The sequence below is a fragment of the Camelus dromedarius genome, chromosome X (genome assembly GCF_036321535.1).
Source record: "Camelus dromedarius isolate mCamDro1 chromosome X, mCamDro1.pat, whole genome shotgun sequence".
NCBI classification, from domain to species: Eukaryota; Metazoa; Chordata; class Mammalia; order Artiodactyla; family Camelidae; genus Camelus; species Camelus dromedarius.
In genome coordinates, this window is record NC_087472.1 from 77,524,819 (window position 1) to 77,548,920 (window position 24,102).

General features: G+C 51.1%; 4 protein-coding genes across 11 annotated transcripts; 3 read left to right on the plus strand and 1 right to left on the minus strand.

Moving 5' to 3' along the window:
* Nucleotides 1–1,605: 1,605 nt before the first annotated feature.
* On the plus strand, nucleotides 1,606–6,700 carry PIM2 (Pim-2 proto-oncogene, serine/threonine kinase). Of its 2 annotated transcripts, XM_031445255.2 has the most exons (6): nucleotides 1,606–1,840; nucleotides 1,973–2,082; nucleotides 2,766–2,816; nucleotides 4,421–4,793; nucleotides 5,305–5,481; nucleotides 5,579–6,700. In XM_031445255.2, the coding sequence occupies exons 1-6, from the start codon at nucleotides 1,780–1,782 to the stop codon at nucleotides 5,743–5,745; spliced, it is 939 nt and encodes a 312-aa protein (XP_031301115.1). In that variant the 5' UTR covers nucleotides 1,606–1,779; the 3' UTR covers nucleotides 5,746–6,700. The 2 variants fall into 2 exon arrangements, with proteins under 2 accessions (XP_031301115.1, XP_064339223.1); XM_064483153.1 differs by lacking the exon at nucleotides 5,305–5,481 and having other exon boundaries at nucleotides 1,636–1,840.
* A 124-nt stretch (nucleotides 6,701–6,824) lies between these two features.
* Nucleotides 6,825–15,461, plus strand: SLC35A2 (solute carrier family 35 member A2). Of its 4 annotated transcripts, none has more exons than XM_031445251.2 (5): nucleotides 6,825–8,005; nucleotides 9,533–9,715; nucleotides 11,933–12,084; nucleotides 13,041–13,777; nucleotides 15,142–15,461. In XM_031445251.2, exons 1-5 carry the CDS (start codon nucleotides 7,915–7,917, stop codon nucleotides 15,167–15,169), a joined length of 1,191 nt encoding a protein of 396 aa, XP_031301111.1. In that variant the 5' UTR covers nucleotides 6,825–7,914; the 3' UTR covers nucleotides 15,170–15,461. The 4 variants fall into 4 exon arrangements, with proteins under 4 accessions (XP_031301111.1, XP_031301114.1, XP_031301112.1 ...); XM_031445254.2 differs by having other exon boundaries at nucleotides 13,631–13,777; nucleotides 15,142–15,445; XM_031445252.2 differs by lacking the exon at nucleotides 9,533–9,715.
* A 49-nt stretch (nucleotides 15,462–15,510) lies between these two features.
* PQBP1 (polyglutamine binding protein 1) lies at nucleotides 15,511–19,292 on the minus strand. Of its 4 annotated transcripts, none has more exons than XM_010996864.3 (7): nucleotides 19,152–19,292; nucleotides 18,659–18,758; nucleotides 16,981–17,092; nucleotides 16,638–16,750; nucleotides 16,166–16,450; nucleotides 15,899–15,962; nucleotides 15,511–15,727 (listed from the first exon to the last, which is right to left on the minus strand). In XM_010996864.3, exons 2-7 carry the CDS (start codon nucleotides 18,723–18,725, stop codon nucleotides 15,571–15,573), a joined length of 798 nt encoding a protein of 265 aa, XP_010995166.1. In that variant the 5' UTR covers nucleotides 18,726–18,758; nucleotides 19,152–19,292; the 3' UTR covers nucleotides 15,511–15,570. The 4 variants fall into 4 exon arrangements, with proteins under 4 accessions (XP_010995166.1, XP_031301116.1, XP_031301118.1 ...); XM_031445256.2 differs by lacking the exon at nucleotides 19,152–19,292 and adding an exon at nucleotides 18,933–19,138; XM_031445258.2 differs by lacking the exon at nucleotides 19,152–19,292 and adding an exon at nucleotides 18,929–19,138.
* A 124-nt stretch (nucleotides 19,293–19,416) lies between these two features.
* Nucleotides 19,417–23,894, plus strand: TIMM17B (translocase of inner mitochondrial membrane 17B). Its single transcript, XM_010996865.3, has 6 exons — nucleotides 19,417–19,511; nucleotides 20,376–20,475; nucleotides 22,237–22,300; nucleotides 23,108–23,236; nucleotides 23,324–23,434; nucleotides 23,525–23,894. The coding sequence occupies exons 1-6, from the start codon at nucleotides 19,486–19,488 to the stop codon at nucleotides 23,611–23,613; spliced, it is 519 nt and encodes a 172-aa protein (XP_010995167.2). The 5' UTR covers nucleotides 19,417–19,485; the 3' UTR covers nucleotides 23,614–23,894.
* The last annotated feature ends 208 nt before the right edge of the window (nucleotides 23,895–24,102 follow it).

Here is a 24,102-nt window from a genome sequence, read left to right on the forward strand (position 1 = left end):
AGAGACCGCAGTGAGTCCCAAGTCTTCATGCGCATCTCACAAAGTGTCTTTCTCTAGTCGTTTGTGTGAGACGAGGGCTTGTTTCCAGGTGTGTCAGATGGTGACTGAGTGTGGGACTCTATCTCTGACAGTCTGTGTCTGTTTCTGAGACAAGTGCATGTCTGCGTGGGTCTGTCTGTGACAGTGCATCTGTGGTTTCTTTCTGATGGGATGGATGTCCGCTTGTATTCCTGTGACAGATTCTGGGTAGCTATTTCTGGACAGTTACAGCAACAATGCTGCATGTCTGCTGTGTTATGTATCTGTGACTGGGTCTATCCAAGTCTGTTTTTGTGGCACTGCCTATCAGTGGCTCTTATCACCTAAGTGTATGTCTGCCTTTGGAGCAGTGCATGTGTGTCTGGAGCATCTGTGTGTCTTCCTGTGACAGACTCTGGGTCTCATTTCTCAGTACAAGTCTTTCTGTGACAGTGCATGTCTGATGGTGCCAGTATCTTTGTGACAAGTTTTGGCGGTGTGTCAGAACATTTCTGTGTCCTTGTCACATGGCAGTGTAGGTCTGTGAATCTCTGGAGTGCCAGTGTGTCTCTGGGACATAACTCTCTTTCTGGCAGCCTGCCTGCCTGACAGTGGATGTCTGCATGTGTGTCTAGGACAAAATCACGTGAATGTGTCTGGTGGTACACGTTTGTGTACTTCTCTCATGGTACTTCTGTGTGTGTCTTTGGAGTGCATGTCTCTTTCTGCAGCACGAGGCCTGTTTTTCCCCCAAATTTGTGCCTGAGGTATTTTACCACCTCTCTGAGCTCCCTCAGTCCCTCTCTCTCTCATCTGGAAGCACCCCCTCCTCCAGCCACCACCACTCTGGCTTGCTCCTATACCGAAGAACCACCTCCCCACCCCCCGCCATTCCAGATTCTAGACCTGCTGACTGGGCTCACAGCCAGGTCTAGCCAAGTCTGTCTAGGTTAAGGGCCCCCAAAACACCCCACAGGCCGTGGCCTCCGGGCTTGGGAACGCTGCTTTTGACCAGTGCTTTCCCCGCGGTGGTGGTCAGGGAGGTTAGCCACCCCCCACGAAGGCTGAGCAGGTTCTTGCAGGATCCTTGGTTTCCGGGCGGAGGCCGCCAGTTGCCTGGAGGACTCGTACTGGTATGAGGAGCACCCTTCGGAGACAGGGTCCTGGATAGCCACAGGCCCGGATTCTTAGAAGCCAGGCCTGGCGTTATCTCCGCGCTAATCTCGAAGCAGCGGAAGTAAGCCAACTTCCTAGGCGGTGCAGTTTTTTTTTAAGTTTATATATGCATATACACACATATATAAAAACAACCCCAAGCAACAACCAAAACAAAAACGCGGTTGCTGCAAGAGGGATTCCCATAACCAGTTTCCTCTTCGCGCGCGCCCTCCTTATTTGCATGCAGACCCCGCCCCCGCGGAAGATTCGGGCATGTATTTGCATAAGGGGGTACTTGAAACGTTGAGGGTGGTATGCAAATAAGGACGGGCTCCGATTGGCTGGGGTACAGCAGGTGCCGCGTCCGGATGGGCGGGGCCGTCGCCCGGGGCGACTCTCTCGGGAGGCGCGTGCCCCGTCTCAGTAGCGTCGGGGCTGGCGCGCGCGGCGAATCTTAACATTGCGCTGTTTGCCGGCGCTTCTGGGCCACCAATTTCCTCACCTTCCACCCTGGCGCCCCCCAGTCCTGGCTCCCCTGCCTCGCTACCCCGGGCGTCCACGCCCTGTGGGCTAAGCGGGCTCAATCTACGCAGCTCCTCCTCCATGTTGACTAAGCCTCTTCAGGGGCTCCCGGTGGCCCCCATGACCCCCACGCCGCCGCCAGGTGAGAGAGGCTCCGCTACCGCGACCAGGCCGGGCGGGCTGAAGTGGTTGAGGGCGGCGCGGGGGGAGGGAGAGGGGGTCGCGGCCGCCTCAGCACGCCACCACCCTGACTTCCTCGCCTCCGCCTGCGTAGGAGGCAAGGATCGAGAAGCGTTCGAGGCCGAGTACCGACTCGGCCCCCTCCTGGGTAAAGGGGGCTTCGGCACCGTCTTCGCAGGACATCGCGTCACAGACCGACTCCAGGTATCCACCACAAGGGTCTTGGGACGGCCAGTTGTGTGTGTGGCGGGGGTAGGAGTCCCGGGGCTGGGATGCTAATTGACGAGGGAATGAGCCTACAATGTGCGTGTGGTAGGGTCATGAGGACCAGGATCCGGGTTGCTGGGGGTGTCTGAGGGAGCGGGCGCGTGCGCGCGCGCGCGCGGGCGCGTGCGACGGTCCAGGTGGGTATGTGAGGGAGAAGGGGGTTTCAGGGCAACGATTCCGGAGGTCCTGTGTGTGAGACTAAGGCGGAGGGGTGGTCATGAGGACTCTAGACCTTGGGATCCAGGAGAGTATATATGCGTGAGAACGTAGGGACCCAGAGCTGAGATTTGGGAGATTTTGGAGGCAGGTGTCCAGGGTGGGTTGTGAGGACCAGAACCTCGCTGGTACAGATTTGAGGTGTCCTGGGGCTGGATGGGAAGATCGGGAGCTTGAGGTGTTAGAAAATTTAGAACCCAATACCTGAAGTGAGGAATCCTGAAACCTGAGAAGGGAGAACCCGAGCCAAAGATGGTGGGAGAGGTCTACTTGGTTCTGGGGACTTGGAGGGCAGGGGAGAAGCTAGAGCTAATTTTTGGGTTGTGGTGTGGGGTGGTTGGGTCGAGACTGGGAGGGGTCTGGGGGTCATCTGCTGGCCCCCTCACCTCAGCCCGCCTCTTCAGGTGGCCATCAAGGTGATCCCCCGGAATCGTGTGCTGGGCTGGTCCCCCTTGGTGAGTATCTTTGGAGTCCTTTTTGACCTGGCGACGCCATCTCTGATGATGGATTTCGCCTTTCTATGGTTTGTATGGCTCCCTGGGCCCTGTAACGGTGAGAAGAACACTCCTACCAGCCCATGTTTACTCCCCTGTGGTGACATCCACACCTCCATACAGTTCTGACTCACCCCAGTTCCCCCAGAGCCCTGGATTCTCCCCTCCCACCCTCCTTTCTCATCCTGCCTCCAAACACTGCCTCAGGGGCTGCCCGCAGGGCATGCTGGTGAGGAAAGAGGGGCAGAGGTCACTGGTTGCCATGGTGACGGTGGCTGCTTCTCTTCTGCCGTTAGAGCGCTAACGGACAACAGGGCGGGTCTGGGCAAGTTGTAGGGGCGGGAGCGCCCCCTGGCGGGCTCTGGGGAGACTGCGCCTGCGCAGGCTGTGGGACCCAGAGGGAGAAGGTGCGCCTGCGCAGTACCGGAATTTTCATCACCGTGAGAAAACCTGTCCGCAGCTGTGCTAGTCCTCGGACTCGCCGGTAGAGGGCTCTAATCTCAGACAGGAGGCTGCTTCTGGCAGGCCCTGTGCCCATGCAGGGCTTCTAAAGTGGGACGGGTTTTGTGGCCAGTAACATTTATGCCTTTCATTGAACACCGACTGTATGTCACAGACCTTGCTTTATCATAAAAGTTTACTGTGTTCCAAGCCCCACTGAGTACTTCATTCAGCACAGTTCTAGGTGCTTGGTGACAGGGACGAAATTATCACATGATAACATTATTTAGTTCTTTGTGCCAGTTCCTTTGCAATTAATTACTTCCAGCTATTTAACAAAATGTATATTGAGCACTTAGAATGTGCCAGGCACAATTCTTGGCACTTGGCAAAATATTACATTTATTGAGAGCTCTTTTTATGCTAGTCCTTTTCTATTAATTGCTTTCACCTGCTTAACAAATATGTATTGAACCTTACCCTGTTACCAGGCATTGTTTTAGTGCTTGAGCTATGTCGGCGAACAAAACAAACCATTACACAATAATAGTATTTACTGAGTGCTAAGTCTGTGTGAGACCCTGTGCTATAAAGTGCTTTCATCTATTTAACATTTATTCACACCTACTATGTGTAAGGCACTAGTCTAATTTCTTTTAGATGTCAGTGAACAAAACATAAATTATTACATAATAGTGTTCATCAGTTGCTTCTTCTGCTGAAGGCCCTTTGTTAAGAACCACTTCGATTTATTCTTTAAATATTTACTGAGCTCCTATTACTTGGCAGATGTGTATAGGCTTTTGGCTTGAATCACCTTTCCAATGACTGTGAGAGTTTGAGCCCTTAAGATGAGGAAACGGGGAGGGTATAGCTCAAGTGGTAGAGCACATGCTTAGCATGCAGGAGGTCCTGGGTTCAATCCCCTAATTACCTCCCCCACAAAAATAAATAAATAAAATTTTTTAAAAAGGTGAGAATACAGGCCCAGGGAAGGAGGTGGGTTGCTCAAGGTCACACAGTCAGGAGGCTGAAGGGGGACTATGATTTAAGTTCAGGTGGGAAGTCAAAAGTTGCCAGCCTGACATCTGTGTTCTCTTTTCTCTCCCTGCTTCCCCTAACAGTCAGACTCAGGCACATGCCCACTGGAAGTGGCACTGCTATGGAAGGTGGGTGCAGGTGGTGGACACCCTGGTGTGATCCGCCTGCTTGACTGGTTTGAGACACCCGAGGGCTTCATGCTGGTCCTTGAGCGGCCTCTGCCCGCCCAGGATCTCTTTGACTATATCACAGAGCAGGGCCCGTTGGGCGAAGGTCGAAGCCGCTGCCTCTTTGCCCAGGTAGTGGCAGCTGTTCGGCACTGCCATGCCCGTGGAGTTGTCCATCGTGACATCAAGGATGAGAACATCCTGATGGACCTCCGCCGGGGCTGTGCCAAACTCATCGATTTTGGTTCTGGCGCCCTGCTTCATGATGAACCCTACACTGACTTTGATGGTAAGGCTTTCCTAAATCTCTGTGGAGAGATTTCATCATTTACCTTTTTGGCCTCTTGATCTTTGGCCCCCAGAGCTGAGGTATCCTGTAACCCTTGATCTATAGTGCACCTCTATAAGGTTCTTGGTTTTTAATATTAGACTTTCAAGCCTTGCCCTCTAGTAGAGTCCATCAGTAAAGTCCATCTTCTGACAGTACCCTGATCTTGTTTTGGGATCTTATTCTGCTGAGGGGATCTTATTATTATCCTGAGTCTTCTTTTTTTGGTAAGGAGGTCCTACTATAACTTTTAAGTGCTTTTACTTTGTTGAGGGGACTCTGCTGTTATCTTAAGTGCTCTTTTTCTGGTGGTGAGACCCTGCTGTTATATTTAAAGAGCTTCTATTCTGGTTGAGGGGACTCTTATATAGTGAGTTTGCTTCATCCTGTTGAAGGGACCACATTTCCTGGGGAGGGGAGGGTGGGAGAAGGGCATTATCAGAGAATGCTCTAACCTCTGGCTTGCATGCAGGGACACGGGTGTACAGCCCCCCAGAGTGGATCTCTCGTCACCAGTACCATGCACTCCCAGCTACTGTCTGGTCACTGGGTATTCTCCTGTATGACATGGTATGTGGGGACATTCCCTTTGAGAGAGATCAGGAGATTCTGGAGGCTGAGCTCCACTTCCCTGCCCATGTCTCGCCAGGTAAGCCTCTCACTGGCTCTAGACCACCAGTCTCCATCCCTCCAGGGACCAGTACCCCCAAGTGACTGCTAATCTCCTGTGTGCTTCTGATCTGCAGATTGTTGTGCCCTAATCCGCCGGTGCCTGGCTCCCAAACCCTCTGCCCGACCCTCACTGGAGGAGATTCTGCTGGACCCGTGGATGCAGACACCACCAGCGGAGGATGCACCCCTCAATACCCCCAAAGGGGGTTCCACCCCTTTGGCTTGGTCCCTACTGCCCTAGTCCTGGCCAGGGTCCCCACTAGTTGGAATAGCCATCCCATGGTTATGGTCATGCCACAGGGATAGATGGGTATCTGTTGATCTGGTTTTACAGGTCATTAAAAATCCAGTGTTAACTAGGGTCAGAGATTGGGGATCAGGGGTCAGAAGACATAAGCCAAGTTTTCCCAGTCCCCATCCCAATCCTGTTAAGGAGCCTTCCTCCCAGAACGTATGCTCTCTTATTCTGGAGGGGGTCCTTCCTTGCTTCTCATTTTGCTAAGGATGTTTATTTCGTTGAAGTTATTTCCATTCTGAGCCCCCAGGACTCTTATTCTGATGAGTAGTAACCCCATATACTGGCATCTCCTGCTGCCACCACACAAACTTAGTTCAAATGCTCTTAACTTGGGCAAGGGTGCTTTCCTTCCAATACCCCACCCAGCAGCTCTTATTTTAGCAAAGGAACCCTTTCCCATAGCCTAGGGTCCCATATTCAGTCAAGCTGCTTGCCTACCTCAGCCCAGGATTGCTTGTTCTGGGAGAGGTAATGCCCTATTGTTATCCCAGGGCTCTTTTTACTTTCCTTTATTCTTTTTTTTTTTTTTTTTTTGGTGAGGGGACCTACTCTGTTATCCCAAGTGCTCTTATTCTGGTGAGGGGAACCCTACTTTAATTATTTGGGAAGGAATGGGAGATGGACACTACTAGAGTCCACTAGGATGGGGTGGATTTGGGGGGGGGGCTGGGGGGGAAATAAGTCTTATTGTTTGTTCTCCTGGGGCCCCACCCTCTCCCTTTTTTGGATTCTTGCTGCCTCCTTCTGAGCCAGGATTGTCCAGTTGCTGAAATGTAAATACTTATGTATTGGGGAGGGGAGCTCCAACTGTATCTTCCTCTCCCTCCTTCCCCTGCCTGGATTATTTAAAAAGCCATGTGTGGAAACCCACTATTTAATAAACGTAATAGAATCAGAAGCGACTGGCCATTTGTAGATGCAGTGAGGCATTCGTGGAGCATCTACTGAATGCTAAGCCAAGAGGGAGAGGGATTGGATTTCAACTCTGCCCACAGGAAGCCTGTCTCGTGGTGCCGTCCTAAAGATCTCTTACGGGTTCGTTTAAGCAGGACCACAAAGAAAAACTGTTGATTTTGCCATCAGCTCTTCTGTAGCACCCAGTATGTGCAGGAGTGCTTATTTGGGGATGCTGTAGACCTTGAAGATGTCTGGGACACACCTGAAATCAAAGATGGCCAGCTCAGAGGCAGAAAAAAATACTGCTTCTGTCCTCCAACCCCAGGGGAGAAGAAAAGCCATTTCAGGGCACTGGTGAGGGCACGATAGGGGTTGAGCGCTGACATGGCATCTTCCTAGCCCTTCCTTGTATTCTAATAACTTCCAGGGTGTAGTCACCTGTTTTGCCCCTACCTTTTCACTTCTCCCTTGTTTTCTTACCTGCTCATCCCTCTCATCTCTACTTCTCAACTCTTGACTTACCTGCCCTGCCCTATTCTATCTTGGCTTCCCTTGTCCCGACCTCAGCTGTACCCTCTCTTGCCTGCTGGCTTAGCTGTCCCCTTCTCACTTTTCCATCTTCAAAGGTGACTCCTGTTTCAACTCTCCGGTGCCTTTTCACCAGTATGTTCAACTACCCTGCATACCTTCCTGACCCTCACCTGCCCCGCCGTCTCAAAGTCTCACTTCCCTCTAAGATGCCCGCGGGCTCTCCAGGGGGCGGGGCCTTCCCGGGAGAAGGTAAAGAGGAATTTCTGTCCAACCTAGAAGCACCTGGGAGTTTTGATGCAGAAAGGGCGGTGGTATCAAAAGGCTGCAATAAAGAGCCGAGAGAGAAGAGGGACAGTAGAACCCATGGGAGGAGGAGACAGGATGGGCGGGTGATAGAGAGCGGGATCGAAGAAGACGAGGACGGGGTTGGCAACGGGAACCGGCCAGAGGCTCTGTAAGGACTCTGGGAGACTACGCTGGCTGCTTGCCCGGTTTCCCGACAGCAACGGGATTTGAAAATTCCCGAGGCCGCGCTTAGACTGGCAATGGGGACTGGACGAGGAAAGCCGCTGCTAGGGTCGGCTTCTCGCTCGCCCCACCCCAACTCTGGAGGCCCGGAAGCGGAAGTGACGGACACGGAAGTGGCCTCCTGTTGCCGAGGGGACGGGCCAGGCAGATGCCAACATGGCAGCGGTTGGGTCTGGTGGTTCCACCGCGGCGGCCGGGCCAGGGACGGTCTCCGCAGGGGCGTTGGAACCTGGGACTGCGAGTGCGGGTGAGACAGGGTGTGGCTGAGCAGTCGGCGACGGGCCAGGGGTCGGGGTCACTGCAGGATCAGAAAGGTTCCTCACTGAGGCGAGAGGGAGCATCCCATATGGACCAACCTACGTGTGTGTGTGGCAGAGGGTAGTGGGGAGGACGTGTGTGTTGGAGGCAGGGAAGAGACCATTCTGAGGGTGATGGGGAGATCCCTTCTGCATATGGAGAGTAGAAACCATTCTCAGTCGGAGGAGGGTATTTCCTTTTGGGAAGGCTAAGACCACTAAGACCATTCTGAGTGTGTGTGTGGTGGCGTGTCCGTCCTTATAGAAGAAAGAGACCATTCTGAGAGTGGGAGAGTTCTTCCTTATAGAAGGGAGAGGCTATTCTGAGGGTGGTGGTTTCTTCCTTATAAAGGGACAGAGGCTATTGTGTGTTAGGGTGGGGCGAGTTCTTCCTTATATGACTTAGTACATTTTGAGGATAACGATGTCCATTATATGGGGAGAAGACTGTTCTGGGGGTCCCTTTGTAATGGAAGTAGAGTTCGTTGTACGTTGCAGTGGGAGGGTCCTTCCTTATATGGCAGAGAAAGGACGTCCTGAGGGTTCCAGGCCCTTTCTTATAGTGGGGAGAGTGCATTGTGAGTTTGAGTAGGACAAGGAATAATTCCTTGGCTGGAGGTAGGGGTATGCGGTGGTGGGAGGACGATTGGACCATATAGTGTACAGGAAAATACCTCCTGTATTGTTAAGGGACCCAGATCATTCTTAATGGAATAACCCTTTACTATATGGGGTTCAATCCTTGGGATAATGAAGGAATCATTTCTTACGTTCGTTAGACCATTCTGGGTCAGGGAGGAATCAGTCCTCATAGGAGGGAGGGATTGGAGAGACTATTTTGAATGTGAGGGAATGGAATGGGAGAAAAGCAGTTACTTAGGGGATGGACATGCCTTATACAGTGGTTGCATTCTTTGTTCTGGGGTATTATTCTTCACATAGGACAATCCTTCATTAAACAGAAGCATCATTTCATATGTCTTTGGTTTATTCATCCATCAAATGAGAATCTTTATAGTTCCTTCAGAGATCAGAGCCATGTAGGGGTCTGTTGAAGTAATACATATAAATCCCTTATTCCAATGATAGGCACACAGTAAGCACTTAATAAATATGAAGGATGTAGTTGGTATTCTGTCCAGGAGAGGGTTGCTTCAGATTCAGGGGCAGGAGAGAGAGGGCTGAGGTGGGTGTCCAGGGCCTGCCCACCCATTTCCTGACACCTCAGCAAGGATTCCAGGTATGGGCTAGACAGGGCGAGGCCCACTTCTCCCTTTCTGGCTCTTCCTGACTGTGGCTGAGGCAGTGAAAGCTGGCAGGGGTCAGACCCACACTGGGTCAGGCTAGGCAGGCAGAAGGAGGAAATAGTGGTGGCTAGGAGGATCCTGGTTGAGAAAGGAGAGGGGAAGGTGGTGGTGTGGCTATGCCCCAGCAGCTTCTGACCCCTTCTTCCCCCTTGGTCCTTCCATTCCCCACAGCTCACCGGCGCCTCAAATACATATCCCTAGCCGTGCTGGTGGTCCAGAATGCCTCCCTCATCCTCAGTATCCGCTACGCCCGCACGTTGCCTGGGGACCGCTTCTTTGCCACCACTGCTGTGGTCATGGCCGAAGTGCTCAAAGGTCTCACCTGCCTGCTGCTGCTCTTCGCACAGAAGAGGGGTACGAGCCAGGGAGGGGGGCTGCATTGGAGTCGGTGGGTGGGACCGTATGTGTGTGTATACCCACACCCACATGGAGGGTTTGTTGGGAGAGTATCTCTGTGTCTGTGAAACTGCCTGGGGATGGCATTAAGTGCAGATAGGCTGCCTTGTACCTCCAGCTCTGAGTAGCTGCATCCACATTTTTATACCCCTAACTCCCCGAGAGCTGGCCACTGAACACTATAGGAGTGAGACAGTCTGTGCCCATAAGGTAGCAGGTGACCCTCACAATGGTGAGTTATTTATTTCTCTTTAACTTTTCACTATAGAGAATTTCAAACACAAAATCGGAGAAAATAATGAAATCGTAAAATATCCATGTCCCATCACCCAGATTCAACAGTTATCAACTCATGGTCGTTAGCCATTAAACAGTATCAGTGATTATCCACTCACTATCAATCTGTGTGTCTGTTTACCTCCTCCCCTACCTTATTATATTGAAGTGGGTCCCCCATGAAGTATTATTTTGAAGTAAATTCCTCCTTATTATCTTGAATAAATATTTTGGTACATTAAAAAAAAATAACTGCAATACCTAGAAATCATGAATCAAAAAATTAATAATAATTTTTAAAGTTAATAAAGTAATTAAATATCCAGCCAGTGTTCAAAGTTATAATGATTTCTCAGATGTCATGAAAGTTTAAAAACTTTTGTTTGAATCAGATTTATAGAAGGTCAGTGTTTTGTAACTGCTTAGTGTCTTCTATGCCTGCTCACCTCTAGGTTGCCCTGAACTCGTTTTTTTTCCTTTCTGCAGTTAATTTGTTGAAGAAATTAGGTGGTTTGTTTATCTTGTAGACTTTGAGTAGCCTGGATTTTGCTGACTACCTCCTGGTGGTCTCATTTAACATGTTCTTCTGTCCTCTATATTTCATATAAGTTGAATTTATTTCCTAATCTAAACACCTCCCCGGAGGTGTTCTTTAAAATGTTGCCTAATCATTTCTCTGTGAAGGCCTTGCCTGGCGCTCTGCCCTCAACATTTATGCTGAAGAAAACGTTCTCACCCCCTCATTAGCTCCAGAGCCCTGGGAGGCAGCAGTTAAGGAACCCACCTGCTCTGTTCTTGACTGATTCTGAGCAAGTTCACGTGAACACTGTGTGGCATGCCCTGTTCTGGCTGGAGAGGTGGACATGTTAGCGATGCAGATGTACATCTTGCCCTGATAGGGCTGATATTGCGGTTGGGGAGAAACAAATAGCTCCAGATTAATCACATGCTTTCATCACATCTGCAGTTTCAACCCCCTCTCCCCAGTTTTTTTTTCCTTGAATTAGTTTGGTGGTAAAACTTGGCTTGATGTGATGCAGGGCTGTTTGTACGTTTGCATTTTTTGATTTTCTCATTTGGTGTGACGACATAACGAGTCACTGCAGAGAGACAAATGTGCTTGATTATGATGGGCAGCCCCATATATGTGGGGTGTCTTATATGAAATATATATACCCTGTTACCTTTCAAACACTGGACATTTTTGAACACCCAAACCCCTGAGCCCAGGGAATTTGGATAAGGGGTTATTAGAGATTGATAATTACTCCTGGGATTAGTGCCATGAAGGGCAAGGACAGGGTTTTGTGAACGAGCATCAGCAGGAGTTCCTGTGATAACCTTGTGCAGTGGTTGTGGGGTTTTTCCCTGAGAAGGGACACTCAGCTGAGCCTTAAAAGATGAATTGCAAAAAAGTGGGGTGCATTCTGCAAAGGTCTTTTTCTACAGGAAAATGTTCTCATTTGTCAATTGGAGCAGGTCCCAACCAGACTTTCTGCTCAGTAGCCTAGCCTGCATTCTGCCATGTGACTGGGGCAAATGCTTGATGTAGAGGGTGCTGACAGAAAGATGCAGCCAAGTGGGAGATGGCCCCTGCCCTCAGGCCAGAAAGTAACTAGATAAGTCTTAAAGTCAAGTCTAAAACTTCCACTTTTTGGTGAACAGCCTTCTACCCACATTCCTAGAGCCTCCAATTTACAGGCTCCTAGTTAACATGGATTATTTCACTAGAGAAATGAGTATTGAGTGCTTGCCGGGGAGGTAGAGAGCACAGACCTCACCCTAGCCCTCAGGGAGTCAGTGTGGTGGGGAGACACAGGACCAGGCCTGTTCCTGGCCCTCAGTGGATCCCTGCCTTTGGTAGCCAGTGCTAAAAAGGGCTCTCCTCCGTCCACCTAGGTAACGTGAAGCACCTGGTTCTTTTCCTCCACGAGGCTGTCCTGGTGCAGTATGTGGACACACTCAAGCTCGCAGTGCCCTCTCTCATCTACACCTTGCAGAATAACCTCCAGTACGTTGCCATCTCCAACCTGCCAGCTGCCACTTTCCAGGTGAGCCCTAAGCCCCGCATGGCCCCAGAGGAACAGGCTGGGGTGGGGAGTATGGGATTTGGGGGATAGGGGGTTACAAAAAGTAGGGGCTGTGTCTCCTTCAGAATGACCTTGGATCTTCCTCAACTTCAGTTTCCTCATCTGTGAGACTGGGAACGGGAACGGGAACAGTAGCTACTCACTGGGAGGCTGGGATGATTAAAAGAAATAATACCTGGGAAGAACCCTTGGTTGGTGATGAATAAATAAGCTTTAGGCTGTTTACAGGCAGCCTTATAAGATGGTTAGAAAGCCTGGATTCTGGGGCCAGGCTGCCTTGGTTCAAACCCCAGCTCTGCTACTTTCTAGCTGTGTGCTATTGGGCAAGTCACTTAACCTCTCTGTGCCTTAGTTGTCTCATCTTTAAATCGGACGTTACAATAGTGCCCACTTCATACTTGAGGATTAAATAAATGAACTCGCGAGGTGCTGAGACCTGGCACATAGTAAGTTCTATGTAAATGTTTACTGACGTGATTTCATGGCTGATTCATTTGTATAAACACTTTTATCAAGACCTCCCTCATCAGGATGTTTACCATTGATTCATTACCTGCCGTGTGAGGTGCTTCACATATATCAGTCTCATTCACAGATGATAATGTCAGGGCTCAGACAGGGCAGGTGTTTTGTCCCTCATCACACAGCTAGGACATGGGGTTGGGATGTGGACTTGGGTGTGGCCCAGGACTTCCTCCCACAGCCATCCTCCTGTGTACTTTCTGGGAGGCATCTCAGAGCTACTTAGCCGCATCGCAGTCAGTGGCCAGTGGCTGGATATCTTTGCTGCCTTTATTGGCATCTACCCTACCATTTCCCTCCCTTGTGCCCCAGGGGTCCACAGCAGGTGCCGTCCCCCACGTGCACACATTGGGGGTCGGGAACAGCCCTCAGTGCCTTCCACATACCACCCACAGGTGACGTACCAGCTGAAGATCCTGACCACAGCTCTGTTCTCCGTGCTTATGCTGAACCGCAGTCTTTCCCGGCTGCAGTGGGCCTCCCTGCTGCTCCTCTTCACTGGCGTCGCCATTGTCCAGGCACAGCAAGCTGGTGGCGGGGGCCCACGGCCACTGGATCAGAACCCTGGGGCCGGCCTAGCGGCTGTCGTGGCCTCCTGTCTCTCCTCGGGCTTTGCAGGTGTCTACTTCGAGAAGATCCTCAAAGGCAGCTCAGGCTCCGTGTGGCTGCGCAACCTGCAGCTGGGCCTCTTTGGCACGGCGCTGGGCCTGGTGGGGCTCTGGTGGGCCGAGGGCACTGCCGTGGCCCGCCGCGGTTTCTTTTTCGGGTACACGCCTGCTGTCTGGGGCGTGGTGCTCAATCAGGCCTTCGGCGGGCTACTGGTGGCTGTTGTCGTTAAGTATGCCGACAACATCCTCAAGGGCTTTGCCACCTCCTTGTCCATTGTGCTGTCCACTGTTGCCTCCATCCGCCTCTTTGGCTTCCATGTGGACCCCTTGTTTGCCCTTGGCGCCGGGCTGGTCATCGGTGCGGTCTACCTCTACAGCCTTCCCCGAGGTGCAGCCAAAGCCATAGCTTCCGCCTCCGGGTCTGCCTCCGGGCCCTGCACTCACCAGCAGCCTCCCGGGCAGCCGCCACCACCACAGCTGTCTTCCCACCATGGAGACCTCAGCACGGAACCCTTTCTGCCAAAGTCAGTGCTGGTGAAGTGAGGGCTGGCGGCGGTGGGGGGAGTCAGGGAGGGGCGCCGGGTGGAGGGTATTGGGCATCTGCAGGACCAGTTGCCACTGGGGCCTGGCTCCTCTGGGGTTGGAAGGGTCTTTTCTTCCAGGTCATTGAGACTTCTGGAAGGGTATGGGACTAGGGCAGGGCGTCACAGGAACCCTTCCTCATAGCCAAGGGTTTTTAGAACCGCCTCCTGTGTCCCAGTCTAACCCCTTTGGGGACCAGGTCGGGGGAGCATCATCATTCAAGGCCTTTTACGTCTGCCCCCTTCAGCCAGAGGTGTCCTGTCTCTCATGCCTGGGAGAGCCCCTCCCAGTAATCCCTATACCTTTGCAGGGACAAATTGGACAAAAATCCTACAGCTCTTCAGTAATGACTGATGCCTCCCTGTGGGGTTCTGTTTCCCATAGCTTGAGGCCTTCTCTCCCTGACAACCATACCAGATCATGTTAGCAGCTCAGTCTTTTTGTGGCCTTGGGGCAGCTTCCTTGACACAAGGACCTGAAAATGGGCCTCTTGTGAGCGCCCAGGGAGAGAGGAGGAATGGGAGGCGAGAGCTGAGATTTTTGCATCAGCCCATTCAGGGGGACGGTGCAGTTAGGGGCTGTTTGATTTTTGGTGGTTTGGGGGTTTGTGGTGTAATAAGGTGAATGATCCAGGGTGTAGGGAAAACGGGGAAGGGAGGTCCTTGACGTGGCCTAATCTCATAGAATCTAAGACACTGTCAGTTGCTGGATGCAGGTTTATTTTCTAAGACATCCTGCGAGGAAAAATAAAGCTGCCAACCACACTCATGGTACCCCATTGGCTGTTTGAGGCACCCTTACTTCATACGGGGGTGTCTTTAAATTGCTGAAATGTGGGACCTGCCCCCTGCACTCCCCAAAGCTTATTAACCCCTTAACTGTCTCCCAGGATGTGTATGTATGTGTGTGTGTGTGTGTGTGTGTTGTGTGTGTGGTGTGTGTGCGCGCGCGTGTGCCTGTGTGTGCCCGCGCGCTTGCGCATGGGAAACGCCTGGGCTATCTTTGCTATATGTACATAGGGGCGTTGGATCTTTATTTTTGATTAATTTGTTCTGATTTTTTTGGTTTGTTTTTTAAGGAACTGTAATGAACAAATGTCAGGATACCCAATGCCAAATAAAGATGTTGTATTTATTTAGTCCACGTGTAGCTTTCTGACGCGGGGGACCCCCTCTCTCTGCGTGGGCTCCATTACTAACCCTGGGACTACCAGCCTCACTGCCGCCACCCTCGCTTGCTCAGGATGCCCGCCTGCCAGCCTACCCCAGTTTTCTGTGTTTTTCTTTCCTCCCCATTCCCATCACAGGTTGCTCACCAAGGTGAAGGGTTCCTAGCCGCTGGGATGGAAGACGCTGGCCTGGCCTCGCTCTCCCTTCTTGCCCTGGCCCAGCCAGGACCAAACTCTCTGATCAGTATTAGTGCTGGGGAGAGGTAGACACCGAATCCCCTGCCCCCACCACCCTCTCTCCCACGCAGGGCTGACACGACTAAACTCTCTGGTGATGAGGGCCCAGATGGGACCCACCCACCTTGGCCTCCAGCCCCTGTCACCCTCTTGTCTCTGCCAACCCCCCCCCACTTATTTCTTAGGTGAGTTTTTGTAAATAAAATGTGTTTTGCATCTTGCTGGTTTGGGTTGGGAAGTCTCAAAAAGTACCAGAGAAGGAAGCACTCAGGCCTCTCAGGCAAAACTTTTATTAAAAACCTGGGGGGAAGGTATGGGGGCGGCGAAGGCTCAGTCCTGCTGCTTGGTTCGGGAGGCCTCAGCATTGGCCCGGAGCACAGCCCCTGGGGATGGGTAGGGGCGCTGCTGGAAGAGGGGCCCGGCTGCTGTCGTGTCTGCACCTGTCTTGGCCTCATTCCTCTTGGGGAGTCCTGTTGACCACGTGCCCCTGGGGGTGAAAGAGGATCAAGGTGGAAACGTGTAATGTGCTAGGCACCCTCCTACCCTCCACCCCCCCCTCCACAACTGACAAAGGGGGAAAGGAGATAGGAAGAAAGAACGGTTACTGGTGCGGTGAATCATGAGGAAAGAGGAGGGTGCTTGAGGGGTAGTCACTTACCGGGGTGCGTCTGAGTATGAGCTGGGGTCCATGGGGTCTAATTCGTCATCCTTCCGGCTTGCCACTGTGGAGGAGGTGACAGAAGGAGGTCTTCAATGGAGGCATGAGGAGCCCCTGATCACTGAGCTCCCCTACCCCAGGAAGAAACGGAGCCCACGGCTGCCACAGCCCATGGCGCTTTCTCCCAGGCGCTAGGCTCAGGCACCCCAGTGAAGGTTTCCTTCCATCAGGCACTGCTGGCGCCTCCCTTACCTCACCCCAGCTTACCCTTCTTGCTCTTGGAGTAGGGAGCCAGTTCCTCCCGGCGATGGTGGCGTCGTTCTTTGACCTCTTCCCGGTCTGACTTGTCATATCCGCGGTCCCGGTCCCGGTCCCTGTCCCGCTCTCTCTCTCTGTCCACCTTGTCATAACCACGCTCTCGGTCTCTGTCAGACTTCTCATGGCCCCGTTCTGACTTCTCATGGCCCCGTTCTGACTTCTCATGACTTCGGTCCGATTTCTCATGGCCCCGGTCCGATTTCTCATGGTTCCGATCCAACTTCTCCTCAGCATCTGGGGGCATGTAAGCCTTGAACTCTTCCCATCTCAGGACCCAGTAGCCTCTGCCTTCAACAGCCTCCCTTGCCTGGGCCTGGGCCTGCCTGTCTTCCCTGACCCTCCTTGATCCACTATCTTTACCTGACCCCCTCTCGGAGAACTGCTAGAAGCACTTGAGGCACCCCTGGATCTACCAACTCACCTGCATTACTGCTCCTGAGCTTCTTGGCAGATTTGGTAACGACGGAGTTGGGGTCATGTGGGGAGAGCCAGGACACAAGGTCTGTGTCCACATTCCAGTAGTAAGGGAGCCCGCTGCAGGGCAGTGAGAGGGAGGGAAGGAATGTCAGTACAAGTGTTCTCTCTTTGTAGCCTTAGCTCCTGTCTCCCCAGTCTCTGCCTTACCAGCCCCATGTCAAGACCCCACAGGGAAGACTCCCAGCTCTCTTCCCCTCTGGCCCCTATTTAGCCCAAGCCAGGGATAACATAGAAAAGGTGAAGTCAGAAGTCACCTCTCCCTACCCCCACCATGTCCCCAGGCTCACCAGGAAGGGTCAAACACCTTGTACCAGCTTGGTGGCAGGCCTTCCAACCGGGTGGCCTCATAGTCCACAGGATCATCATCATAGTCCTCAGCAATGATCTCTTCCTCTGGTTCTGGCAGGACAAGGGCGGGGAGGTGGGAGGAGGAGACCAGTAAGGACCAAGGGGATTCTCATCCTGCAGTCAGGTCCTGGAGAAGACACACTGAGATTCACATGGACCACGTGTGTGTGCCAGGTCTCACGTGCCCTGGCAAAGATTGCTCATATTCCAAATCTAAGTAGCTGAATATTGAGATTTACCAAAAAAATGTACCTAAATCTGTTTTGTTTCTGGATTCAGATTAAATATGACATACTATTACCCAAACTGACCTGGTTTCAGAGTTTAGATAGGGATTCATTTTAAAATGTATCCATATTTATTCAGTTCCTGAGTTCAGAAAGCATGTGACACCACACTACCCAAATCTATTAGGATAAAATTAGTTTGAACAGCAAGGGGTTTATCTAAAAATATGTCCAGATCTGTTCAGCTCCCAAGCTTGGCAAGTATGGGGTTTCTGATGCCCATATATTGAGTAGCAAGTTTGGATAGCAAGGGATTTATCCAAACACTGCTCTGAATCTATTTAGTTCCTGAGGCCTACAACAGTTGTCAGTTACTAGCAACAGAAGTAAAAAGGTGTATGAGTACCTGGACCTCAGTACACCTGTCACAGATTCCAGCTGTGGAAATAGCTAACAATGAAATGTGTATGTCAGCAACAGCATAGTGCCTGTCATACAATAGGCCCAAAACAGATACCAGCTGTGATCACAGTATTGTTAGTAAGATATATACTATCAGCAGAGAGCCTGATACTCAATAGGCTTAAAATAAATATTAATGACCATTATCAGTATTATTAACCAAAGATCTATCCCTGGCACACAACAGGTTTGTAATAGATGCCACTTATCAATAAAGTGAAAATAAGATGAGTTTTCAGTGCTGGGGACACCTCACCCCAAAAGAGATACCAGTTTTTACTATAATTGACAATAAGGTATAAATACTAGCAACAGCAGAACAGTAGGCTTAAATGATAAATCCTATCATCATTTTATATACTGTTAACCATAAAGTGTAGGCCAGACACTTAGTAGACCCAAAATACGTGTCAGCTATGGATATGGTGAACAATAAAGTATATACCACCAGCATAGTGCCTGGCGCCTCAGTAGGTCTGAAATAATGTTATCTTTTAGTATGGTAAAAAACAAAATACCAGCATCCTGACACTGTGCTTGGCCCACAGGAGGCTGCATTAGAGACTAGCTTAGTACTACTATCCTTACTATTAGATGCTTTGTAACTACTTTCAGGGACTTCACTGATGGATTAAACTTGGGATACAGAAGACCCAAAATAGGCATCAGCTGTCAGTATTAAGGATGAAATGTCTATTCCAACCCCCTCCACCTCCCCTTCCCGTCCCCCACATCCGCCCACCCCACCACCCCCTGTGCATGCAGTAGGAATGGGTGTCAGGAATACATATTGTTAACAATGAAATGCCTGCCACCTCACTGCTTGGTGTACAGTAGGCCCGTGCTAGGTATCAAGTGGCAGAATCAACAACAAAGTGCCTGTCAAGCCTGGCTACATGGTAGGCCCATATGCTTTTAGCTCTCTCACCGGGCTCCAGATGTTTGAGGATGCCTCTCTTGGCCAAACGGGTCTGCAGCGCAACGGGCAGAGGCATAGCGGGTAGCAGACAGACCTAGGAAAGGACAGACTAAAAAATACCTCAGATGAGGATCTGAATCTGGATTTTGTAACCAAGCGCCTCCCCCAGCATATACTCATCTAGACTCCCACCTACCCACGCGCACCAGGAGCTGGCCAACAGAAATCTACCTGCGAAAAGGTGTAAGGGATAAACAGTAAAATCACTAAAACTCTCACCAACCCTTCTCTCGAGGCCAACACTCTAGGGCCGGGTTCCTCTCCCAGGCCCAGGCCCCGCCCATCCCCGAAGGGGCCAAGCGCGGCTCCCCCGTGCCCCAGAAATGGGCTCACCCAACATTCCCCAAAGACTGCCGGGTGGGAGGAACCAAAGCGCTGGGATGGGGGAGTATAGTGCAGCACCTCTTTCAGCTCCAAAAAATGCGCCCACCCCGGACATTACCAATATAGTCACACGGGTAGTGGAAGGCTGTCAGACCGGTCGCCTCTTTCTAGTCGCCTCTATGATCCCCAGGACCACACGACTTTCTTCTCTCAAAGCACAGAATGACGTCCTCTCACCCCGAGCCTTGAGGCAACTGTGCGACGCTCACGCTGCAGTGATCAGATGACGCAAACCTGGGTGGCCAATGAGAGTGCGCCTTGCTCCGACGTCTGGCGAAACGACCCAATCATTGCCTTGGAATAGGTAGACAGCTCGGGCGCTTGTATGCGTTTACGGCAGGGGCGTGGCTTGGCCGGGGTTTAGCCAGACCGCGAGGCCGGACGCCGGCGCCATGGAGGAGTACGCTCGGGAGCCTTGGTACGGCGAGGGGCACAGGCCTCGGGACTGTTGTTGCGGCGCCACGGCCAGCAGTGGGAGGCGGGAGGTGGAGGCATCGGCCACAGAGCGCCACAGCCCAGACTCGGGAGGGTCTTAAGACGTTTGTTGTCTCCTGCCCCCCTCCACTTGGTTCCTCCTATTCGGGCTCCGTTAAAAGGGGGCCACAATTGTGTGCCTGAAGGAGAAGGTGCGGTGCAGCAGGAACCACTCCACGTTTCCCGTGACTTCGTACCTCCCAGTCCCTCTTTGTTAACGAAAAGAGACACGTTGGTCGAATCCATTCCAGCTGGGGGTTGGTTCATCTAGCGGAAACCCCCAGGATTACTGCGCGTGGTTTTTCCCAGGTCGTTTCAGTTAATGGAGGCGGGGCCCAAGCGAGCCAGTTGTGGGCAAGAAGCGGGTGCTGGATCCTCCCCACTGTCAGCGCTTGGTTTTTCCCAGTTGTGCGGGGGGTTAAAAAAGGGAAGAGGGCAGGGCTCGGTTGGACGTGATCATTGTCGGAGAAAGGGGTGCGACCCCATCCTGCTTTAGTAACCGTGCTAACTTGTTAACACTTCTGTAGCGCTTATTTAAATGTGCCAACTCTTTGCTAGTTATCAATTCATTTAATCTTTGATATTAGTAAAGCAGTTGGCTGTTTTCTTGGTTGGCTGTGAAGGGGAGGGGCGGACAGGGCAAAGACTGCCTCTTCCGCACTATTTCCTGCCTAAATGGAGGGAAAATAATCTCTTGAAGTGCTACTTCCCATTTGGGTGAAGTGGTTTCTTCCAGTGGGAAAGAGTCCTTGTGACATGGCATGGGGGAGGGCTCACATTAACCCCATCCTCCCCTTCCCGCTTGCAGCCCATGGCGAATTGTGGATGATTGCGGTGGAGCCTTCACTATGGGTGTTATCGGCGGTGGAGTCTTCCAGGCCATTAAGGGCTTCCGCAATGCCCCTGTCGTGAGTCCTTGCCTTCCCTGGGTGGTGCGGGGATCCTGCCCTGCCCACACAGGATACTGTTCTGAAAACTGCTTGGAGCTGCCAATAACATGCATTTATTTATTCTGGTGTCTGCTGACCTATGTGCCAGGCCTGGCTCCAGGATCTGGGAGTTTGGAGGAACTGCAGACATGACCTCTGCCTCTCACCCCCCACCCAAGTGAAGCTCCTCTGGAAATGCTGTGTTGTCACAAGGGTCATTACCAAGACCTAAATGTGTGTGCAAAGCCGTACAGATTTCACCTAGAGGCAGATTCTGGGTCAGAAACCTGGGTAGAGGGAAGTGACGGGAGTTTAACTGGCAGGACAGCCTTAAAGTTGAGAAAATGCTTTTTTTTAACTTTTTTTTTATTGAGTTATAGTCATTTTACAATGTTGTGTCAAATTCCAGTGTAGAGCACAATTTTTCAGTTGTACATGAACATACATATTCATTGTCACATTCTTTTTCACTGTGAGCTACCACAAGATCTTGTATATATTTCCCTGTGCTATACCATATAATCTAGTTTATCTATTCTGCATATGCTTGTCAGTATTTACAAATTTTGAAATCCCAGTCTGTACCTCCCCCCCAGCAACCACAAGTTTGTATTCTATGTCTGTGAGTCTGTTTCTGTTTTGTATTTATGTTCTTTTTTTTTTTTTTTTAGATTCCACATATGAGTGATCTCATACGGTATTTTTCTTTCTCTTTCTGGCTTACTTCACTTAGAATGACATTCTCCAGGGATATCCATATTGCTGCAAATGGCATTATGTTGTTTTTTATGGCTGAATAGTATTCCACTGTATAAATATACCACCTCTTCTTTATCCAGTCATCTGTTGATGGACATTTAGGCTGTTTCCATGTCTTGGCTGTATATGTGCTGCCAAAGTGAGCACAAGAAAGTGCTTTTAATTTAACGTAATTCTATCACCTTCTCTGACACCTGCCCCACCCCCCTGGGAGATCTCATCCAATGTCATGACTTGAAATGCCATCCATTTGTCAGGGTTTCTGCAACGTATATATCTAGCCTTGTCCCTCCCTTCAACTCCTGGAACTCTTTCCTGGATCTTTGCCCAAGCTTTTCCCTCTCATCCTCAAGGTTCACAAATGTCCCACTCCTTAAAGAAGCCACTCCTGATCCCTCAGCCACTATCATGTCTCTTCATTCTATTTCCTGTAGGGTTTGCATTGCTGTCTGAGGCTATCTTGTTTATCTGGGATCTGTCTCTCCCACTGTAATGTGAGCTCTGAGAGGATAGGGGCCAGGTCTACCTTGTTCACTGCTGTTTGCCTGCATATAACAAGGGGCCTGGCACATAGGTCCTCAATAATTACTGAATGAGTGAATGAATGAATGAATAACTTCTCAATCCAGCTCTGAGAACACCTATGTTGGGGTGCTCTCCAGCCCCCTCATTCTTGGCCACTTCACATTTTTACCCCTAATACCTCTAGTGGGTTTCCCACCCTGTCCCTCTTTCATTTTTATTTTTATTTATTTAAATTTTTTTTCAAATTTTTAAATTTTTTGCTGGGGAGGTAATTAGGTTTACTTATTTATTTTTAGAGGAGGTACTGGGGATTGAACCCAGGACCTTGTGTATGCTAAGCATGCACTCTGCCACTGAGCTATACGCTCCCCCCAACCCCATCCCTCTTTTAAAAGCTAGAAACCTTGTCTGCCAGTGAGCCTGCTTCTGATTCCCTTCCTTATCCCTTACCCCCAGGGAATTCGGCACCGACTGAGAGGTAGTGTCAATGCTGTGAGGATCCGAGCCCCTCAAATTGGAGGTGAGAGGTTTGGGGAGACATAAAAGAGATATGATAACAGAGTTGGGAGTGGTTGCTCCTTTGAGTCTAGACTGCAAGATAGGGGTCCAGATTCTAGCCTCAATTCTGCCTGGGACTTCCTGGGGGAGTGATGTTTCCCAGAAATTTAATATGGGTGAGTTCTGGAGTTTCAGTCCAGGCCCTGGCTCTTCCCTGATGTGTGACCTTGGGCTAGTGGCTTAACATCTCTGAACCTCATCTGTAACACAGGGATGGCAATAACTAACCACCCCAGTCAATTTTATAATTTATGTAATTTACATTGTCCTTACTAAGTGTGGGTTGTGCTGCTAAGCACTTTGATAATATTAACTTTAAATTTTCAGAAGTCAAATAACATGTAGTGCCTAGATTAGGTGCCGGCACAGAGTTAGACCTCAGTAAACATTTTAACCATCATATTGTTAACTGCCTTTCCTAATCCGTTTCCTTCTCCCAAACCAAGATCAGAATTCCAGTTCTATGTGGTAGTTATGAGGATCAAAGTTGCTCTGTTAAAAGCCATCTAGAAGCAGATAAGTTTGCCTGTAAACACTTGTCAACTCCCCGTGAAAGTGAAGGAAGTGTGATAATGATTATAGACAGCTTGAAAAAGCCACCACAGGGACAGATGGGGACTATCCCCCAGGAGTTTGCCATCTGCCTCTGCATCTGGGTTTTTCTCCCCATTCTTTGCCAGAGCATACAGGCCTTGGAAGTCCCCAGACCCTGAGCCATAGATTCTTGCGATTCTTCAGGAACACTAATTAGGCCTTGGTCCCCCTACAGGTAGCTTCGCAGTGTGGGGGGGCCTGTTCTCCACCATCGACTGTGGTCTGGTGCGACTGCGGGGCAAGGAAGATCCTTGGAACTCCATCACCAGTGGAGCGTTGACCGGAGCTGTGCTGGCTGCCCGCAGTGAGTGCCTCAGTCCCTGGCCCCAGCCCCTTCTACCCAGTTCTGCCTGCCCTCACCTCCCTCTCTCCTGCCTCCTCTTTCCTTCAGGTGGCCCACTGGCCATGGTGGGCTCGGCCATGATGGGGGGCATCCTGTTGGCCCTCATCGAGGGTGTCGGCATCCTCCTCACTCGCTACACCGCCCAGCAGTTCCGCAATGGTGAGAACCTGGCAAAGCTGGTCAGGGAGAGGTAGGAAATGCTCTGACTAGCCGCCTCCACTCACCTTTACTTGATTCTCCCCTCTCTAGCACCCCCATTCCTGGAGGACCCCAGCCAGCTGCCCCCTAAGGAGGGTACCCCGGCCCCAGGCTACCCCAGCTATCAGCAGTACCACTGAGGAAGTGACCGCCTATCACCGCCACCGTGGGAGCTCCTCCTCGGTTCCCTCCCCGATGATCTACCTCGATGGGGGGGCTGGCTCCTGGTTGGCCCTGGGACCCTCCAGAGAGGGCCTCTACTCTGTTCCCTTATCCCAGTTTGGAGGTGAGGCACCCCAACTGCCCTGATGGATGGGTCTCTCCTCTCTCAGGGCACCCCAGCCCCCAGTCACATGTAACAAGCTCTCACCCTAGTCCCTTTGGCACCCTGATGAGTATTTAAAGCCAGTTTTGAAATGCCTATGTATGTACTCCTTGAGCCACCCATAGGAGCCGCTCCCTAGGACAAGGGGCAGAGCCCTCTTCGGGGACTTGGGAGCCCTCCAATTTGGAGTCCCACAGAGAGTGGGCTCTAGTAAAGGTTTGTGGCATGAATGTGCAGGAGGGGGAGTGAGTCAAGATGTGAGTAAGGATGTATGGGGACCAAGTGGTGAATCATAAGCAGACAG

What these genes read in the sequence shown, in the direction of transcription:
- SLC35A2 (XM_031445251.2), top strand. Translation starts at nt 7,915, where the DNA reads ATGGCAGCGGTTGGGTCTGGTGGTTCCACCGCGGCGGCCGGGCCAGGG. An exon ending in GCTCTTCGCACAGAAGAGGG is followed by an intron (nt 9,716 to 11,932) that starts GTACGAGCCAGG and finishes CCGTCCACCTAG; the next exon opens with GTAACGTGAAGCACCTGGTT. An exon ending in ACGGAACCCTTTCTGCCAAA is followed by an intron (nt 13,778 to 15,141) that starts GTCAGTGCTGGT and finishes TTCCCATCACAG; the next exon opens with GTTGCTCACCAAGGTGAAGG.
- TIMM17B (XM_010996865.3), top strand. Translation starts at nt 19,486, where the DNA reads ATGGAGGAGTACGCTCGGGAGCCTTG. An exon ending in GAGTACGCTCGGGAGCCTTG is followed by an intron (nt 19,512 to 20,375) that starts GTACGGCGAGGG and finishes TCCCGCTTGCAG; the next exon opens with CCCATGGCGAATTGTGGATG. An exon ending in AGCTGTGCTGGCTGCCCGCA is followed by an intron (nt 23,237 to 23,323) that starts GTGAGTGCCTCA and finishes TCTTTCCTTCAG; the next exon opens with GTGGCCCACTGGCCATGGTG.
- PIM2 (XM_031445255.2), top strand. Translation starts at nt 1,780, where the DNA reads ATGTTGACTAAGCCTCTTCAGGGGCTCCCGGTGGCCCCCATGACCCCC. An exon ending in GACCCCCACGCCGCCGCCAG is followed by an intron (nt 1,841 to 1,972) that starts GTGAGAGAGGCT and finishes CCGCCTGCGTAG; the next exon opens with GAGGCAAGGATCGAGAAGCG. An exon ending in ACCCTACACTGACTTTGATG is followed by an intron (nt 4,794 to 5,304) that starts GTAAGGCTTTCC and finishes GCTTGCATGCAG; the next exon opens with GGACACGGGTGTACAGCCCC.
- PQBP1 (XM_010996864.3), bottom strand. Translation starts at nt 18,725, where the DNA reads ATGCCTCTGCCCGTTGCGCTGCAGACCCGTTTGGCCAAGAGAGGCATC. An exon ending in CCTCAAACATCTGGAGCCCG is followed by an intron (nt 17,093 to 18,658) that starts GTGAGAGAGCTA and finishes TTGTCCTGCCAG; the next exon opens with AACCAGAGGAAGAGATCATT. An exon ending in CTACTCCAAGAGCAAGAAGG is followed by an intron (nt 15,963 to 16,165) that starts GTAAGCTGGGGT and finishes CCTCCTCCACAG; the next exon opens with TGGCAAGCCGGAAGGATGAC.